Source organism: Apaloderma vittatum, unplaced genomic scaffold, assembly GCF_000703405.1.
Source record: "Apaloderma vittatum isolate BGI_N311 unplaced genomic scaffold, ASM70340v1 scaffold43158, whole genome shotgun sequence".
Classification (NCBI taxonomy): domain Eukaryota; kingdom Metazoa; phylum Chordata; class Aves; order Trogoniformes; family Trogonidae; genus Apaloderma; species Apaloderma vittatum.
Genome location: NW_009733188.1, coordinates 1 through 16,685, shown reverse-complemented (window position 1 = coordinate 16,685; position 16,685 = coordinate 1). Strand labels below are relative to the sequence as shown.

The 16,685-nt window shown below is 41.7% G+C and overlaps 1 protein-coding gene across 1 annotated transcript; it reads left to right on the top strand.

Moving 5' to 3' along the window:
* Window positions 1-2,396: 2,396 nt before the first annotated feature.
* On the top strand, window positions 2,397-16,684 carry BMPR1B (bone morphogenetic protein receptor, type IB). Its single transcript, XM_009875766.1, has 8 exons — window positions 2,397-2,499; window positions 3,515-3,611; window positions 4,391-4,529; window positions 10,719-10,911; window positions 11,338-11,635; window positions 13,961-14,136; window positions 15,489-15,619; window positions 16,237-16,684. The coding sequence occupies exons 1-8, from the start codon at window positions 2,397-2,399 to the stop codon at window positions 16,360-16,362; spliced, it is 1,263 nt and encodes a 420-aa protein (XP_009874068.1). The 3' UTR covers window positions 16,363-16,684.
* Window position 16,685: the final 1 nt, after the last annotated feature.

Genomic DNA, 16,685 nt, shown 5'->3' with positions numbered 1-16,685 from the left:
CGAAAAGAAAAGGGGACCACATACATGAAAGTGGGAACTAGAAGAATTAACACTGGTCAAAGCAAGATTTGTTAAGCAAGATGGAAGAAACAGCAGCTAAGCCTAAGTTTTTAGTTCATCTTGGTACAAAACTAGCAGGATAAAACACTCCAGAGAAACCATGAAGTCCTCATCCCAGCTATACATCTGTCTTATTAAGGAAATGAGAGTCATAATTGGATCTGATACAACACCTCTGCTTTAAACAATAAAAGATATTCCTGGAAATCCTAGCGAAAGCACAGGCTGAGACCGGTCGAAAGGAGAAATACATCTTTACTGATTTAGAGCCTATATAAGCAGAAGTGGTGGTGCCACCGTGTCTGGCTCCCTGCCTGTAGAGCTAGTGATGAATGGGCAAGGGACTGATTGGAGGAATGATGGGGTTTGATGTGTGCGCACAGTCTCCACGCCTCAGATTTCACTGCAGTTTTTACTTGGATAACCGTAACTTTTGTGAACTGGAGGGACCTGGGGAGGGAGGAGAGCCTCCTCTCCCTTTGATATGCTGACTTCTCCCTTGAACCTGCTGGGTGGCATTTCCAGTGCACTATCCCGCAGGTGGCAGAGTGACGGGAATGAGTGGTGGAGGAGGGGGAAGCTGCGGGAAAATAACCGAGAGGCAGCTTGGTATCACCAAAGACCCACCTTTTGTTGCCATCTCTTCTCCCTTTCTTTGCTGCTCACCACTGACACTGGCATGCACTGCTGTTTTTGTACAACATAAAAGGTGTTAACGTGCCGTTTGCTGGGCTTAGCTATTACTAGCCAGCCAAGGCATGTGAAGAAGCTTCCCAAACCTACTGCCTGTTTGTTTTGCTCTCCTTCCACCGCACTCTTGGTAATAACTTACTGCTGCCTCGTGGCAGCTGCTGCTTATTCTCACAATGCTGCTGCTTGGCAGGTTGCAGTTGCCAGGTAACATAACACTGAAAAGCACAGCACCAGACTTCTTAAAGGACAGAGTATCTCCATCACACAAACTGGCACTGTCTGGCACCCACCACAGTCTTTCACCATGAAGCCCATGAGCCAGTTAAGTGATTCGCAGGTGAGCTGCCCCATCTTTCCACCTGGTCAAGGAGGTGCCAGAATTGGTGCAAGGAAAGGGAGATTTGCCATCAACAGCATGGCCTGTGGAAAGAGAATAGAATTGGTCTCCACAGCACCAGCCTGGCTCAGTTCAGCAGAACAGACACATTGCTGGTGTAAGAACGGGGGTATGCTTTTAATCTTGTGTTGTCCACATGCCAGCGGGTTTATGAAGTCCTCACGTCAGCAAGCAAATGAAATTCTGCCAAAATGCTTTGAAAACGCAGGAAGTATTTGAAAGGTGAGACAATAGCTGATTTATCATCAGTATTGCCTCTCGTCATAAGAAGCCAAATAAATAGAAAACCATGTGGAAGTTATTCTCCTCTCCTGTGAGAGCTAGTTGTGTGCCCATGCTGTGTGTAGTGAACCACTACTGAAGCTGTGTTAGCTGACACTGCCAGTGTGGGGGACATCACCTACTGCAGAGAGTGTAAGCATCGCTGCTGCTGCAGCCTGCATCAGCCACTCCTGGCACAGAGACCAAGACATGTTCCTTTATGTCTTGCATGCTTCCCTTGCACTTCCTTATTGTAATTACGTTTAGGTACCAAAAACCTTTACAGTGTTGGAGTCTGAAGTTTGTTTGAGAGCTACACAGCACTTCTGAAATGTCTTCTGGGGCTTCTGGGAAAATTATTGTGTTTATTTATTTCTCTGAATGGGAGAAGCCTATATGAAATATGGAGCACAGGTTTTAGGTAATTTTAACTAATTGACATTTGATCAAGATTTTAGCATCTTTATCGTCCCTCTCCCAAATGTATGCAGCTGAACAGGCAGCATGAGTGGGTTCTTTACAAGTTCTGGTAGTACAACACTTGGTGCCTGTGTAAATACACAGACTTCCACAGCTTTGCTCTCTGACTTGCACAAGTATGAGCAAGCTCTGAATTGCTCCCTCTGTGTCCGACATCAACATTCGTTACTGCTGAGCCCAAAAGCCCAAATTCCATCGTGGCTTATTCTGTGAGGTGGGAAAACCATGGCTGCAGAGAGAGATCCACGTTTCTCCCAAGTCCCACTTGTATGGTCTGTGTGCTCTGTTTATCCAGTCCTCAGCTGATGGGCTTCGACATCTTAAACCATTACACACCACATGATTTACAGGGGAATGGCTGGCTGACACAGACCACTTACAAAGCATGAACTAGAGAGCCTTTAAGCCCTGCTGAGCAGCCATCACCTCCACAAGAGACACATGGATTCCTCGGTGGGCTCTTGGTTTCGGCTGGCCAGGTAGAAATCTGCTGCAGCAGAGGAGAATGGTGGGCTCCGGTGTTTTCCTGATAGACATCATATCAGTGTTCCCTTTCAAAGGCATCGACCGTGTCTTCAGTATTTACATTGTTAATACTCCTGGAGCAGGTAATGGCAGGCATTAATGTGAAAGATGCAAGACAGAAGGCTGGGAGAGCTTCAGAAAGCATAGTCCTCATTTGCATTGTACCATATAGCAACTCTGGGAGGGTAGCATGTGTGTCTACATGCTGAAATACAATAATTTTGAGACTTTGGGAGTTGCGGGAGCTTGAACAAGAATAGTGCTTGGTTTCTTTGTTTTTTTCAGCAGAGGAACACTCGTGAAGGTAATGTTCACTTGCCTGAGTTGAGAATGCACATTTGTGTATACACTTGAAAGGAAAATATGAGTCTCCCATGCCAAGATTGATTGAAACATTGTGATGGTTCCTATGTAATGACATTTTCTGTAAGTTATTTGACACATTTCAAAGTGTTCTACAGAATAGTTGCTGGAAGGATAGTGTTGCCCACCGGCATAGGGAGGACTTGCTGGCACACAGGGCTGCCAGAGAGAGAATGGAGGGGAAAATTCCTGCTCAGGAGTTCAGAACAGGATCTGAGAGAGGGGATTATTCTGTACGGGTGGAAATAACACCTTCAAGGCTTCCAGTGGCCTGCCTTCTTGGATTGTCCACTGTGTCTTCACTGCTAGGATAAATGCATTTACTTACTTTTTAATATTAGCTGCTCAATAGAATGCTACTTAATAAGAGTGATTTAAGATAAAGGCTGTAATTTTTGCAGATACTGACCAATCACTTAGATTAAGACACAGAGCTATGGGTCTTCACTGATTTTTCATTCAGAGCCAAACAGGGAATTGCAGATCAAGGTGATCTTTTGCCTGAGTGAGGGCTGAAAACTCAAATAGGCTTTTGAAGGTGCTGGTTCTGCCCTGGCCGGAGAGGGTCAAAGAAGAAACATGCAAAACCCAGGGGTTTCTTGCACAGGACTTGGGTAGGAAAGAAAGGAAACAAACATGTGCTTGCCGCGCTTTTTAAGCCGTGTGTGTCTTTTGATACTGACTTTGTACCACGTCCTGTTCCAAATTGTCCATCTTCCTTGTTTTTAACCGCAGACTTTGCTGAAGGAAACATTCACCATAAGGCCCTGCTGATCTCGGTGACGATTTGCAGTATACTTCTAGTGCTTATTATCATATTCTGCTACTTCAGGTAAACAAGGAACACTTTACTAGCTTCCAACATTTATCTTTTTACAGATCTAAGAATTTGAAAAAAAATGAAGTGGACCTTAAAGAGAAAAAATGAGAAATTGTAATTTTATGATGAGGAAAGATTTGGATTTTATTCATGGTAGTCACAATTATACCTGTCTGATGTATTTCATATAGCATCTTTTGCTCGACATCCTAAAAAGCCATTCAGATAGAAGCACACATTATTCTTTACTGAGTCTAAGAAAGCCACAGGACAAAATTTATATGGGGTAAATAAACCTAAGACTTCTAAACGTGTTTATGTTGTGATGAACTCATTGTAAAAAAGAGACTTGTACAGGAATGTAAGTAAATATGTCTAGAATGTTGTCATTATCTGAATACATTATGTTTAAATAATTTGTCATGTTTTTTAAATAGTCTCAGATCCCAACTTCCCTTAACTCCTGAAAGAACCGCTGCAGTAAAACAAAAGTATTTGCTTGTTCTTTGTTTTAAACACATTTAAGTTTCTGAAAGAAAAACATTTAGTTGCTTTGCAAACTTACACCAGATTGTATGGTCTTTGAGTTTTATACTTAAGAGTTTGGAAACTGAAAACAGTTGCTAAAAATAAAACGTAACATTTTGGGCAGTGAGTCCAGCATATTCTTCAGGGAAGCAGAAGCAGCTGTGAGTCTATAAACAAAGCAGACGTGAAGGATGGTGCACATTATTTGTTGCCCAAGTGCTCATTGTATTCAAAGCTAATGTCACTTTGATGTGAAATGCCAGATACAAACGCCAAGAGACGAGGCCCCGCTACAGCATCGGGCTGGAGCAGGATGAGACCTACATTCCCCCTGGAGAGTCCCTGAAGGATTTGATCGAGCAGTCCCAGAGCTCAGGGAGCGGCTCCGGGCTCCCTCTCCTGGTAAGGAAGCAATACTATTTTAATGCAAGTTTAAACCGCAAAAATGAGTAGAGGGAGAAGGCAAAATGAGGCACAAGAAATTATAAATATATGTCCTCAGCTGTTATTTTTTTTTCTTTCCCAGAAATGACAAGGATTTAAGCTGGAGAGCAGCTGCTTTAGAAGCAAGACTTTTCTTTTTGTTTTCATGTAGACTAAGCCAAAAAAGCTCAAGTTTTGTTTTATAGTTTTTTATTTTTTATTTTAGCATATTTCTTATTAAAGATATCATAGGGTAGTACGGGCTAATAGAGCTCACAGGAATTCGTCAGGATTTACCCCAGTGTACAGGACAACATCTGGCCCGCTCATCTTATTTTCTTGCTTTTTACGTGCAACACGCATTTCAAAACACTGGCACGTCTTCTTTATGTGAAGGGAACTGTAATTCGTCAAACTTGGAACCTTTTTATGTGTAGACTTCACTTTGCATTCAGAAGTCAAGAGCGAGTTATTTTTCCTTGTGGTGTGGCAAACTCGGAGGTTAAAGGCACGGGGATGGAGTGTGTGATTCTTTCTGAACTGATTCTAGGATGACTGAGCCCCCTGAGCTCACCTGCTGAAAAGGCAGAATTTTTACCTTTTGTGGCAAAACAGTTCTGCTCACCAGGGTTTTTTGTTTCTGGTGTTCATCGTTACTTTTTAGCACTGAAATAAAAGCCAGGTTAAGTATTTAAAGTACTACCTTGGAGAAAATGAATTAGAATTAATTTTCATTTTTCAGAGATGATATGTCCCTCCTGTCTCTGAAACCTATTAGGTTGTAGTGATCCTGTTACTGTAGATGTTGTCCAACTTCCAAGTACTACATACTGCTTATCCCTTTTTTGCCCATACATCTTTTTTTCTACACCGTAAAGAAGAAATAAAATAAGAAATGAAACAACAAGCTAAGTGGTTGGCGAAGAAGTGACTAAACGATTTTTTTCCTGGCAGGAGCAAGTGCTTCCAGTCCCATTTAAATAAAGAGCTGACTTTTTAAAAAAACCATTTTTCTAACAATTAGTATTGCTGTTGAGGAAGAAAAGCCCAGCTGCCAACTGGGTGCTGTGAGTGGTGCTGAGCATGGAAAACCCACAGTCATTTTTCTTTATTGAGAGAAACTCCATCATTTAGTGCTAGGCTTTAAAAAAGCTCTGTCATATCTCATACCACTGTCCCACTAGCAGCCATGGAAAGGGAGGGTTCATGTCTACAATTTAGGACCATACCTAAAAAATGCTTCCAGTTAATTTAGTTGTGAGGGTTTCTTGCTTTTTCACTTGTGGTTTTTTTTTTTTTTGCATAACACCTGCCACGTCAATGTCTTGGTCTCGCTTGGTGCTCTTATGTCTTGGTCTCGCTTAGTGCTCTTATGCGGTGCAGTAACAGAAATAACACAATCATCTAGAGCAAACATGAGGAACTCAGTTGTTTTTCTCTGAGAGGATGTGTTTCCAGCAGCACATGTGGGTTGCAGGTGCCCTGGGGCATCTTTGTAGCAGGGCATGGTTCAGTACTTCATCCCAGGATGCCCTTGAGACAAAAAAAGCTGAAATAATGCTGATGGTAACCACTTGTGTTTCATGCCTTCCTCTGTTCCAGCGAGCTGGTTCTGTGGTCTTACTGGTGACCCCAGGTGTACTCTTGCAGTGGACAGAAGGACTAATGTCTGCTAACATGTTGGTCTCTTATCACATGTTACAGCCAATAGGACAAGAGGAAATGGCCTCAAGTTACACCAGGAGAGGTTTAGGTTAGACATTAGGAAAAACTTCTACACTGAAAGGGTTGTTAAAGATTGGAACAGGCTGCCCGGGGTAGTGGTTGAGTTGCCATCCCTGGATGTGTTTAAAAGCTGTCTAGATATGGTGCTCAGCGACATGGTTTAGAAATGGGTCTGGTAGACTTGACTTGATGATCTTGAAGGTCTTTTCCAGCCATAATGATTCTAAGATTCTTATTAACCGCTGAGGTGGCATCTCAGCTGGTTTGTTGCTCAGTAGCTCTCAGAGCTGTGCCAGTGTTTGATGAAGCAGAAACCACCCTGTCTTCTGCCAGTCCTCCTCTCTCAAACATGGAGACTTTGCAGCCAGCACACTGAGTGTTATTCCTGAAGGCACTCTTTTTCCCTCTCACTCAGCCTATGAAAATGCATACATTCCTTTCCCAGACTTTCCCCTTTAGGTAGTGATTTTTTGTGGAAGAGAAGAAAAATGAGAGCTATAATGAATCTGGCTCTTGGTAATAGATGTTTGCTGCATTTCCCAGACAGTACAACTGCTACAGGCTCACCAGAAATGTACAGAATAATACCTCTGGGTCCATGCCTGAATCAAGGATATAGAAAGTACCTGGCAATAATGCTGTAGACTTTATTGTGGAAGAGTTGTTTTTAACTATATTATTTCTTATGCAAAGATTGAAACATCCAGAGTTATTACTTCAGGAAAGTAGGCTGCAAATTTATTACAAGGTGTCACTTTATGCTGAACAGTAATTCTTTCCTTCTGTGCAGAACATTTATTCTAACAGGTACAAATATTATGCCAAAGCCAAGCATTAATCAAGATTTTATTGATACTTTGACATTCAGCAAACGTTCTTTCTCCTGACCTGTCTCTACCTCTGACAGAAAAGTTTGCTGCAGGTCAAAATGCTGCCAATCAAATTTTAAACCAAGAAAAAGAAATTCAGTAGGTTGTAAATAAAGGCTTTGAGCCAATAAGCTGGGATGTACATTCCAGTCTGTGCCAGCAAGGAGAGCCCCATTGGCCTTGACAGAGGAAGAAGTGTAGGTAAAGCTGTTGCCCCTGTGAATCCTCATGCAAAATCAGGGAGGGAGATTAGACACTGGAGACACTCATTTCAGTGGTCTGTATGAAGAGTTTGCTGAATTATTTCCACGTATTTTTTTCCTATTTCCTCTTCCAATTAATTTCATTTTTCAAGGGACTGCATCCCAGCCATAGTTATGAAGTTCTCTGTTCAAAATATTGAAGATGTAAAAGGTTAGTTTGTCTGAATTTTCATCTGCAGTAGCTGAACACTTTTAGCTGAATATCAGAAAAATAGAATGCAGAAAGTAGAAGTAGTTGGTAATTGGTCTGATTGCAGTCAGGGAGAGGAAACAAAGGGCCGTGTAACGTTACCTGGCTGCTCACAGTGCTCAAGCAGCAAAATAAACAGATCTGAGAAGGAATGAAAAACAACAACCCTACTCAGTGTAAATAATTCATATGAGCACATGGTTCAGCATGCTTATGAAATCAGTTCACCCAAGAATTTTGATTAACTGATTTGTTTTAGAAATTATAATCAGTTTATGATTCAAGAAAGAGCTAAATTCCTTAAAATAAAATAAATTGTCCAAAGGAAATTGTTTGACCAGTTCTAGCAAGAGGAAACGAGGTTAAGGCCTCTCATATAGTATTCTGCCGCCTGAAAACCCATAACAGAAATGTGTTTTTCATTTTCTTAATGTAATTTAATAAGGAACTTTACATCATTAAGTATTGTAATTCCGTGTACTTTATGATGCCATTACATATATTTACACAAATTAAGTTATTTGATGTAACTGCATTATTGTTCAGGATGCATTTTTAAAATGGGCAAAATAGAAAGCAACAATGCTAAAATGACATTACAAAATGTTACAGCAAAATTCCAAAGTAATATAACCATTGTTTGATCACTACATGAGAATATAAAAGAGAATAAATCATTATTTAAAATTAAGGCTAATCTCTGTTCTTGGCTTTCACTGATGTTAATTAAGAATAATGGCACTGAAGCCACCATCTTGGAAGCCTAATAATACATTACAGGGCTGAAAAAATGGAATTCTGTTTAAATTACAGAAGACGACAGCTGGGACTTGATATAGCTTTGCATAAATGCCACTGTATATTTTTCTTCTTTAAATTGTCTAACGTTAAAACCAGTAATTTATTTACCAAATGAAAGGTAATAGACCTCACCTAATAGGTTATGAGTTCGTCTTTGGACATGCTGCAGTGGGGTCCTGACAATCCTGCTCTGCAGTACCACACTGGACCTCTCAGGGATAGCAAAGGAAGCGAATAATTTTAAAATCAAGTTTTGATCATTTCTGTTAGCCAAGATCGTACAAATATTTGGGATTCTGTGGAATGCATATGACTTCATAGGGATTCAGACAGTGCACGCTTGCTGCAATAAAACTGCTTTAGGATGGCAGCAAAACTGAGAGACCTCAAACTTAACATTTGTCCAGATTTTGCCAATTGCTTGTGCCAGATGAAAAACTCCTTGCATTGGAGGCTGTGAAGTTACTTTCTTTCAAAATCTTGGAAAATCCTACCAAATCAAAAATCATTAGCTGTGGGCTGAACTTGCAACACAGAAACACAAGAGGGTGACATTTTTATCCCCTCTTATACTAGGGTGAGTCTGCGTCAACCCTGAACATTGATGGGTTGTGTTGTGGCATCTACTTGAGTTGGTATTTGTGAACTTTTAGAAATAGATGATCTGTGGACGTGCTCCAATCCTTTGAGAATGCGTTAGTCTCCATTTGTCCAAGAATTTTTTGTAGTCATAAAAACTTGTTAAATGTAGAATCAGTCCATGATTCTACATGGGAGCAGCCCTGAAGAAAAGAACTTGGGGGTACTGGTGGATGAGAAGCTCAACATTGCGCTGTCAGTGCGCATGTGCAGCCCAGAAAGCCAATCGTGTCCTGGGCTGCAGCAAGAGGTATGTGGCCAGCAGGTCGAGGGAGGTGATTCTCCCGCTCTGCTCCACTCTCGTCAGCCCCACCTGGAGTACTGTGACCAGTTCTGGAGCCCACAGCACAAGAAAGATGTGGACGTGCTGGAGCGTGTCCAGAGAAGGGCCACAAGGATGATCAGAGGGCTGGAGCATCTCTCCTATGAAGACAGACTGAGAGAGTTGGGGTTGTTCAGTCTGGAGAAAAGAAGGCTCCGAGAAGACCTTATTGTGACTTTCCAGTATCTTAAGGGGGCCTACAAGAAAGCTGGTCAGGGGCTTTTTAGGATATTGGATATTGGATAGTGGTAGGACTGGAGGGAATGGATTAAAACTAGAGATGGTTAGGTGCAGATTGGACGTTAGGAAGAAGTTCTTCAGCATGAGGTTGGTGAGACACTGGCACAGGTTGCCCAGAGAGAGGGTGGAAGCCCCATCCCTGGAAGTTTTTAAGGCCGGGCTGGATGGGTCTCGGGGCATCCTGATCTAGTGGGGGATGTCCCGGCCCGTGGCAGGGGGGTTGGAACTAGATGATCTTTAAGGCCTCTTCCAACCCTGACAATTCTGTGATTCTCTGATTCTATGATCCTCGGGAAGGCTATTTCTGCAGTGCTGCTGTGTACGTTGATTGTACACTGCACAGATGGTTTGACTTCAGCATCTGTTCACAGCGCAGCCACCGACAAAGCTGATAAGGGACACCAGAAAGGGCAGACTTAAAGCTGTGCTTCCATATCTCTTGAAAAAAAGTTTTTATTACTATGTAATGAAGATTCTTCAAATTAACGTAGGCAGATTGATTCTAGCTATATAAGTAATGGTTGATGTTCTTAGCACCACATTTAGTTTTTTAAATTATTAGGCATGTTTTTTTTCTCAAGGAAGATGATAGGAAGCTGCTTCCAGTAGTTTTGCTGGGTTTTGGAGTGTTGATACGCATTTGGCTCTTGTGAGCCGTAGCCTTGAGTCTCAATGGTGTTGAGTACATAACAAACATGCCCGTTTTAATTAAAAATGTGTTACCTAACCCTTTGGGGTTTTGTGTGGGTTGGGGTGGCCAGGATTGTTTTCTGTCAAAGCTTTTCCAAATATAACCAAAAAACAAATCCACAAAGTGGCAGCCTCCACAGGAAAATAAAGATTTCAAGGTTGGTAGTCAGATGTTTCCTCACACAGATGAATTTACTTCCTTGAGAGGTTGTGGTGGGTTTTGGAAATGTACGGAAAAGCTTCTTCACAGTGGCAGCAATGGCCTCACCAGCAACTGCATCCTGGGGCAAATGGGGAGCATCCACATTGTGGGGGCTTTGCTGAAATTCACATTGCCGTGGCCGCGTGTTCCACTCTCCCCCTGGCTTGCTGCATGGGACGAAGGTTCCTGCAGAGCAAGTTGTAATTGCCCGCCTTGGCATTTCCCAGGTTCAAAGAACCATCGCAAAACAGATTCAGATGGTGAAGCAGATTGGAAAAGGTCGCTACGGAGAAGTCTGGATGGGAAAGTGGCGTGGCGAAAAGGTAGCCGTGAAAGTGTTTTTTACCACGGAGGAGGCCAGCTGGTTCAGAGAAACAGAAATCTACCAGACTGTCCTGATGAGGCATGAAAACATTCTCGGTGAGTGAAATGAAAGAGAATTATTTGATAGTGTACAGGTTTCTCAAGTTTAATAATCTTATATTGGCTGTAGTCTGATGCCCTTTCCTATGTGCTTTGTTACCTGCTGTGCTCTGCAATTAGCCAGCCAGCACTTTTTCCAAAGGAAGATGTTTCCAAGGATTAGTCAAACATAAATAAAAGTTAACAAACAATAGGATTAGGGGGCTGTTGCTCCAAATGCTACACGTCTGTTTCTGCCACCTGTGTTTCCATATCTGGGATTTCTGTCAATACATTAAAGGCTAGAGGTAAGGCATACCTACATGGAAGTAAGATGAAAGAAATGTTGTTAAAATAAAGTTATTGAAGTGGCTGAGAGTCCAGAGTTCTGAGCAGTCAGAAAAAGCCTTCAGAAGTATTAATTTGAAAATCTTTTGTTTGCAGGATTCATTGCTGCAGATATTAAAGGTACAGGATCGTGGACCCAGCTGTATCTCATCACTGACTACCATGAGAATGGCTCGCTTTATGATTATCTAAAATCTACTACCTTGGATACAAAAGCCATGCTAAAACTGGCTTACTCCTCTGTTAGTGGCTTATGCCACCTGCACACTGAGATCTTCAGTACTCAGGGCAAACCTGCTATTGCCCACCGTGACCTAAAAAGTAAGAATATCCTGGTGAAAAAGAATGGCACCTGCTGTATAGCAGATTTGGGCTTGGCTGTTAAATTTATCAGGTGAGTGGAAGTGAGGAGGATGAGGAAAAGTTGGTAAATCAGATCATGAAATGCTGGTTTAGCGAGCGTGCACACGTGAGTGAGCACCTGTGTTGTGCATGCGTACCTTTCCTGCTGTGCTCCCCTGTATGTGAGGTGGGGCTACCTGTGTGGGTGAGAATATCACGTAGACACATAATGCAGGTGTATAAATAGCCACTTTTTAATTAATGAGCACATTAGTTGCATTTGTGTAAGGGTTCACTTTTCATCACTTTGCCCTCAATAGCAACCCGAGTATTGCTGCCACATGCTGAAGGACGTAGCACTGACAGGTTGAAGTCATGTCAGTAAACTTGACACTGAAGCTTTCAGCTTATCTGATCCCAACATAATTCACTCACAACTTAGAGAGAATAATAGTAATCATTTGCACAAGTTGCTAATTGGGATTTATTGAAGAGACCCCCATTTGGGCTGCCTTTTGTTTCATTTCCTACAAATCAAATTGCCAAAGGACAGATTTGATTTTTGAAATGGCTTTTAAATTTGATTTTAAAAGGACGGTTGTGTGTTTAAACAACTTAGAAAGAGCAGACGAAGCAGACAAGTAGGACTTACTCACTCCTGGGATTTGTAAAGGAGTCATCACTGTGTGACAGCTCTGCTCAGAAGGAGCTTGAGCTCTGGGCAGTGGTCCTGCTAGGGGAGATGTGTGTTATGAAGTCTCTGTTTTCTCTGTGCACAGAAATGTGCCTGTAGACTGAAGGTTGCAGTTTCAGAGGTCAGCTTTGAGACTCTGCTTGCTGAAGTATCAAAAACAATAATTAAGAATTCTGTGCAAATCTTGAACTGAAATTATTCAGAGCATAAGGAAAGGCAGGTTTTACGTGCTCTTCTGAACATTCACTTACCTATCGCCAGGCTTCTTGGTCCGGCTTTTCCTTTATGAACCTGACCTTTCTTTAGGAATTGAGAAAGGAGTACTTTTATTTTGAGGAACAAGGACCTAGAAAACAACTTGAGAACAGTGCTGTTTGCCATAGAAGTTTCGGGGAGGAAATTCACCCTTTGCAGGTATATCCTGCCTGATAAGTACAGAGCAACAAAGTGCTTAGGTCTGAACGGAGAAAGCTAGGAACTACAAAGTGTTGCTACAAAAGAACGTGAAATATGTATATGTCACAATCTAAATGGGACTTACATTACACACTTCGCTTGTTTTCATACTGAATCCTTCCTTAGACAACATTTCTTAGGCAATGACCAGGAACAGAAAAAAAGTAGTTGGATGGAGTGTTCTCTGCTGAAGCTAATATGTTTGTAAACTTCTCTGGGTAACCCCTAACATTCTGTGATTCATTTTATTCGAAATACTGCAAGATGATGGAGGTCACTAGGTTTATGTTATGTTCTTGGAAGTATATAGAAATGCCACCAGCATATCTGTGATTTAATGACTCTGTAGGTACTTAGGCTTGGCTTTATTTTTTTTGTCATTTTTGTAACTGTAGATGAAGAAGATTGCTGTAGTTGAAGAAAATTACAGAGGAAGTTATACATTATTCTGTGATATTTTGTTGTATCCCTTGCATTTAAAATGTTTACAGTTTTGAAAGTGGGGAAGAGGAAACAGACCTTTCTAAGCAAACCACAGTATATGCCCTATAAACTGATAGAGCTGAATTTGAGTTAATAAGAAAAAAAGAAATCCAGTAAGATAATTAATGGGAATTTGCTTCCTGTTAGATGGTCAGTGTGTGAGCTGTGACATGTTTAATTAGGGTTTTTTTGTACATTTACATCTGTGTTTGCACATCTTTATGTTCAAAGGTTGGGAATGATCAAATATAGTGCATGCACAAAAAATAGGCAGACTCATCTTCCTTGCAGATCTGATTTGCCACAGCTAAGTGGCACTACCCCAGCTATTTAGTGTCTTCCATTAATTGCTAAGACTGAAGCATTAGGTGGTGGAGTATGTTAAGAGAAGAGCATTTAATGAAGATTTTATTGTTATCACCAGCATTAGAGCTCAGGCTAATGCTAATGAAATCTCACAAATGTTACAGCATCCCTGTTGAGTCTTATCTCCATTGTGATTCTGCATTTGAATGCTTAACATAGCCTCAGGCGGGTCAGCCTTTTAAGAAGGGTTGCCTTCCCACTAAGAAGCTTTCCTATACGAATTGTTCCATTAAGATTATATATTACTTTTGACCTTGTTTGAGAACGGATGTGGTGCGAATTTACTACTTCTTCCATCTAAATTACTTTCTTTTCAAGCCACTTTATTGCGTGTTTGATGCCCTTTCTTTTTTTTTTTCCCCTTCTTTTTTCTTTTAGTGATACAAACGAAGTAGACATACCTCCAAATACCCGTGTAGGAACAAAACGTTACATGCCTCCTGAGGTGCTGGATGAAAGCTTGAATAGAAATCACTTTCAGTCGTACATCATGGCTGATATGTACAGTTTTGGACTCATCCTTTGGGAGATAGCAAGGAGATGTGTTTCAGGAGGTAAAGAACTGGGAGATCGCTTTTAATTCTGTCAATGAACCCCATTTATAAATGAAATCTTCCGTCACATCCTTTTCCCTGGGTAAATGTTTTTAACTGTAATAAACAAATGTGGATCAACCAAACAGGTAACTTTCTTAATAACAGTTCTCTTGTTAAAACTTATTCTAAAGCCTCAGTCAGTGCTGTTTAAGCAGCAAAGATTTAGACTGTATTTTAAAGGCTCATTTGAAAACAGTGGATGCCTGCACTGAAGAAGGAATATGAAACTCATCCGGGGGCCTTTTCCAATGGAAGCACATTTTTTTTTGCTGGATTAGGAGTATTCAGCTCTTTTAGCAGAAAGTAAATAGTGACTCCTTTGTTTTCTTAGATTTAAATAGAAGGAGGACAAACAAATTTAGGGGTATGCTGTGCCACTATTTGAAATAAATAATCTATTTACAAGACAAGTAGGAAAAAAAGAAAAGAGGAAATTGGCATTTATTACATTGTTGTCATATGAGTGATATGCCTCATTTTCTTCTGCTATCAGGCGTTTAAGTGTGAGGGCAGCGAAAATCAAGCAGCGTAGCCAGCTGCAGGCTTGGGGCATAGATCCATCCTTGTAAGCGTACGCTCTGTGTGTTTTCTGCACGTAGAGCTCAGCGTAGTGCAGAAATGATGGGTGTTATTACCTCTATTTTGCCACTGAGGAAAGTTAAATGCAAAGAAATAACTTGGCAGTGTTACCTGCCAGACTGGTGGCAAGTAAGGGTAGTAAGGTGTGTCTCTCGGGTCTGCACTATCTTCACTAGACTTTATGGGTCTTTAAAGCCTGCAGTATTGTGCTGAATGCTTGCTCCATGCTTACCCTGGAGGAATTTCCTCGATGATCCCTGTATTTACAAACTGGTAAAGTGTATTGCAATGACACAGTATTGAAATTGTAATGTTGTTGTCATTGTGCACAAAGAATAGTGCCTTGCCACATTCTAAAAAGGCACAGAAGTGCCCTTTAATGTATACCAGGCCCACTGATAAGGAGACCTAATTCAAGGTTCTCTGCCAAATTACTCTGCCTCAGGCTCTATGCTAACAGTTCTTTCCGTGATACTGGGGATTGCTGGGCTGGACAGAAGTGGTAGAAGCTGTCTTACTTGGCAAGTAACTAACTTTTGAATTAAGATACCTGGCCAGTTTTCACATGGCAATGCTTACATTGGAGCTTGACTGTGGAATAAACTTCTAGGGCACGGAAGTCCTTTTTAAGGAGAAGTACATCTAGTATGCTCAACCTGTTACAAAAAGAGGGTGAGAGGGTAATGAAAAGTGTCTTCCGCAAGTGACGGGCAATTAATTGATTCTTTCAGGAATAGTTGAGGAATACCAGCTCCCGTACCACGACCTTGTGCCCAGCGACCCCTCGTACGAGGACATGCGGGAGATTGTGTGCATCAAGAGACTACGCCCTTCGTTTCCCAACAGATGGAGCAGTGATGAGGTATTGCTCCTTTTAAAACACAGCCTCTCTTTTTTCGTTAGAGAGTGAGAGAATGAGGTTGGCCCAATTCAGCATTATTTTGCATGAGAAGGAGCTTTACCACGGGTGCTAGCACCAGTCACAGTGTAACAAGGCTCAGGAAGGAGGATGACTTTCAGAGATTGCTGCTGAAGGTGTTCAGGACCTCTGGGGCCACAGCCTACAAGTATTTGCCAGTGGGTTCCTTATGTGCTGTCTGCCAGATCCCACAGCCATAGCAGGCTGTGCTCAGACCTTCCTAATCTTTTTGTTTTCTTGCACTCGTTTTGCTTTCTGCTCCCGGCATTAAGATCATTAAAAGCATTCAATCAATGGCTAGCCAAACATTGTTAAAGAGAAATTATTTTGTAGTGTATAGTACGGCAGCAGCGTACTTGGTGTACTGGCAGCTACTTCAGCACGTACTGATGTGTAAAAACAAAAGCTCTTGAAAAGCGATACCAGCCAGCATGGTGGTTTTTTTTTTTTGGCTGCCTTTAGAAAAAAACTTTTCCCTTTGATTTTTCGGCATTGCCACCAACTGCAGTGTCCTCTTCCACTGACCCAGGTGGAACTTTTTCTCCTGTTTGTCTCCGCAGTGCCTACGGCAGATGGGGAAGCTGATGATGGAGTGCTGGGCTCACAACCCCGCCTCCCGGCTCACAGCCCTGCGGGTCAAGAAAACACTTGCCAAAATGTCAGAGTCGCAGGACATTAATCTCTGACTCAGCCACAGGCATCTTTCGTGAAGGCTCATGGAAATGGACTTTCTCATGCAGGCAGGAGTCCTGAAGAGGTATCGGAAGTCTTTGCCTATAAGTACCTTGGATGCAGTCATGCTTAAGAGCAGCTGTAAGTTTGTTTGACAGCTTTTGAGAGAATCTTCCTGTGCAAAAATCAGCTGAATTTTGACGTACAAAATCAGAAGAGGCTTGTCTGCCCTTGTTTACATGGGGAAATACAGTTTTAGTAACTGGTTTAAGATTATGCATGTTGCTTTCCATGAAAGCCACTTATTATTTTATTATTATTATTGTTATTATTATTA

Coding starts and splice junctions, on each gene's coding strand:
- BMPR1B (XM_009875766.1), top strand. CDS start 2,397: ATGGTGGGCTCCGGTGTTTTCCTGATAGACATCATATCAGTGTTCCCT. Junction 11,636..13,960: donor TTGGCTGTTAAATTTATCAG/GTGAGTGGAAGT, acceptor TTTTTCTTTTAG/TGATACAAACGAAGTAGACA. Junction 15,620..16,236: donor ACAGATGGAGCAGTGATGAG/GTATTGCTCCTT, acceptor TTGTCTCCGCAG/TGCCTACGGCAGATGGGGAA.